This window comes from Lolium perenne, chromosome 1 (genome assembly GCF_019359855.2).
Source record: "Lolium perenne isolate Kyuss_39 chromosome 1, Kyuss_2.0, whole genome shotgun sequence".
Taxonomy (NCBI): domain Eukaryota; kingdom Viridiplantae; phylum Streptophyta; class Magnoliopsida; order Poales; family Poaceae; genus Lolium; species Lolium perenne.
The window spans coordinates 251,104,959-251,106,943 of record NC_067244.2 but is presented as its reverse complement, the minus strand read 5'-3'; the positions used below and the strand labels follow the sequence as shown (position 1 = coordinate 251,106,943).

At 59.3% G+C, this 1,985-nt stretch overlaps 1 protein-coding gene across 1 annotated transcript; it reads left to right on the top strand.

The window, feature by feature from the left end:
- The first annotated feature begins 687 nt into the window (after nucleotides 1–687).
- On the top strand, nucleotides 688–1,182 carry LOC127339707 (obtusifoliol 14-alpha demethylase-like). The gene has a single exon (XM_051365530.2). It carries the CDS (start codon nucleotides 688–690, stop codon nucleotides 1,180–1,182), a length of 495 nt encoding a protein of 164 aa, XP_051221490.2.
- The last annotated feature ends 803 nt before the right edge of the window (nucleotides 1,183–1,985 follow it).

The following is a 1,985-nucleotide window of genomic DNA, read 5'->3' as shown; positions in this document are numbered from 1 at the left end:
TCACGCGCCGCAACGCCATCATCACCGCCTACGAAACACCACGAAACGCAGCCGAATCCTGTAACTTCAGGAACAACTCGCTCACCGGCAGTGTGCCCTCCGGTAATTAACCCACACAACACGACGCAAACAACGACATCCGAATCAGTTTGGCTAATTAATTTGGTTTGGTTGTTCCCCAGAACTGGCGAAGCTGGAGGGCGCATTCCAGTACGGGAACAACGCCGATCTCTGCGGCACCGGGCTCCCCGACCTCCGCCCATGCACTTCCTCGGACCTCATCGACCCCGACAGGCCCCAGCCGTTCAGCGCCGGCATCCCGCCGCGGACCAGCTCCGACGGTGGCCACGAGCATTGCAGCGGAACCCACTGCCCGCCTTCCACGAAGGCGCTCGCCGCCGTCGTCGTCCTCGCGGTGATCCTTCTGGCAGCGACGGCAGCTAGCTGGTCTCCTCGCCTTGTCCTGGCATCGGTGGCGCAAGCAGAGGACGGCCGCTTGCTTGCCGCCGCTGACAGCCGTCGGCGGCCGGTGCAGCACCGAGGCGACGACGACAATGAAGGAGCTGTCGTTCCGCAAGAGCGCGTCGTCCACGCTGGTGAGCTTGGAGTACTCCAGCGGCAAAGGCACCGCACCCCGCGCAACAAGAAGATGGAGGGGAACGGGAGGATGCCCCGGCAGCAGCAAGCATGTCCGAGCCCGGCGTCCGAAACGCCGATGACATGCTGCAGTGCCTGATCGACTCCCGGTACAAGGACGGCCGCGGCACGACGGAGACGGAGGTGGTCGGGATGTTGGTCTCGGCGCTGTTCGCGGGGCAGCACACCAGCTCCAGCACGGGCACGTGGACCGGGGCGCGCCTCCTCGCGGACGACAACGCCGCGCACCTTCGCGCCGCCGTCCGGGAGCAGCAGCGGATCATGGCGAGGCACGGGGGCCGCGTCGACTACGAGGTACTCCAAGAGATGGAGGCCCTCCACCGCTGCGTCAAGGAGACGCTGCGGCTGCACCCGCCGACGATGGTGCTGCTGCGCCACGCGCACCGGAGCTTCGTCGTGCGAAACAGGGAGGGAGAGGAGTACGAGGTCCCCGAGGGCTGCACGGTGGCGAGCCAGAGTTCTCGTTGGCGGACGGGCGGAGCGGCGTCTCGTCGAACACCTTGCGGGCAGTGGGCACGGCGGTAGCTAGGGAGGGAAAGAAGGAGGAGAGGGCCGGGGAGGTTACCTGCGGGCGGCGGCGGCTGCGTCGGCGGCGGCGGCTGCGTCGGCGGCGGCGTGGGTGCGTCGGCGGCGTGGGTGCGTCGGCGGCGTCGGCGTCTCTGCTTCGTCGCGCGGCTAAGGGAAAACGAGGGGGAGGGTCGCCGGCTAAGGGAAAACGAGGGGGAGGGGCCTTTAGTACCGGTTGGTACCACCAACCGGTACGAAAGACCTTTCGTACCGGTTGGTGCTACCAACCGGTAGGCCTGGGCGTTCGGTTTTAACCGAAAATTCGGTTCGGTTTTTCGGTTTTTTTGATAATTCGGGTAATAAGAAATGAGAACCGAAATTATATCGGTTTTCTAATTAATTTCTAATTCGGTTATCTGAAAATTCGGTTCGGTGTTCGGTTTTTTACCGATTTAACCTAATTTTGACAAAAAATAATAAGTCAAGTACGTATGATGGCATGATGGCACGCATTAGCTTAGCAGTTGCCGTGACTATAAGCTAGGTCCACGTACGACCAGGACTATTAAGTACATATATATACTATCAGTGCTCCTCCTAACTCGAGGAACCATACGACCATGTAGTAGCAAACTACTCGTACATACCTAGATGAAGCAAAATGAAACTGGACATATGCTTATATACACGTACTATTTTATTGTGGGGAACTTGTATATATATAATACGTTCATGGGGCTGCCTTTACTTTTTTTTAGGTATCGTGGAGTTTGGGACTTTGGCCTGCTTGGAGTTCGGTTGTTGGGCAAAGAAATTATTTC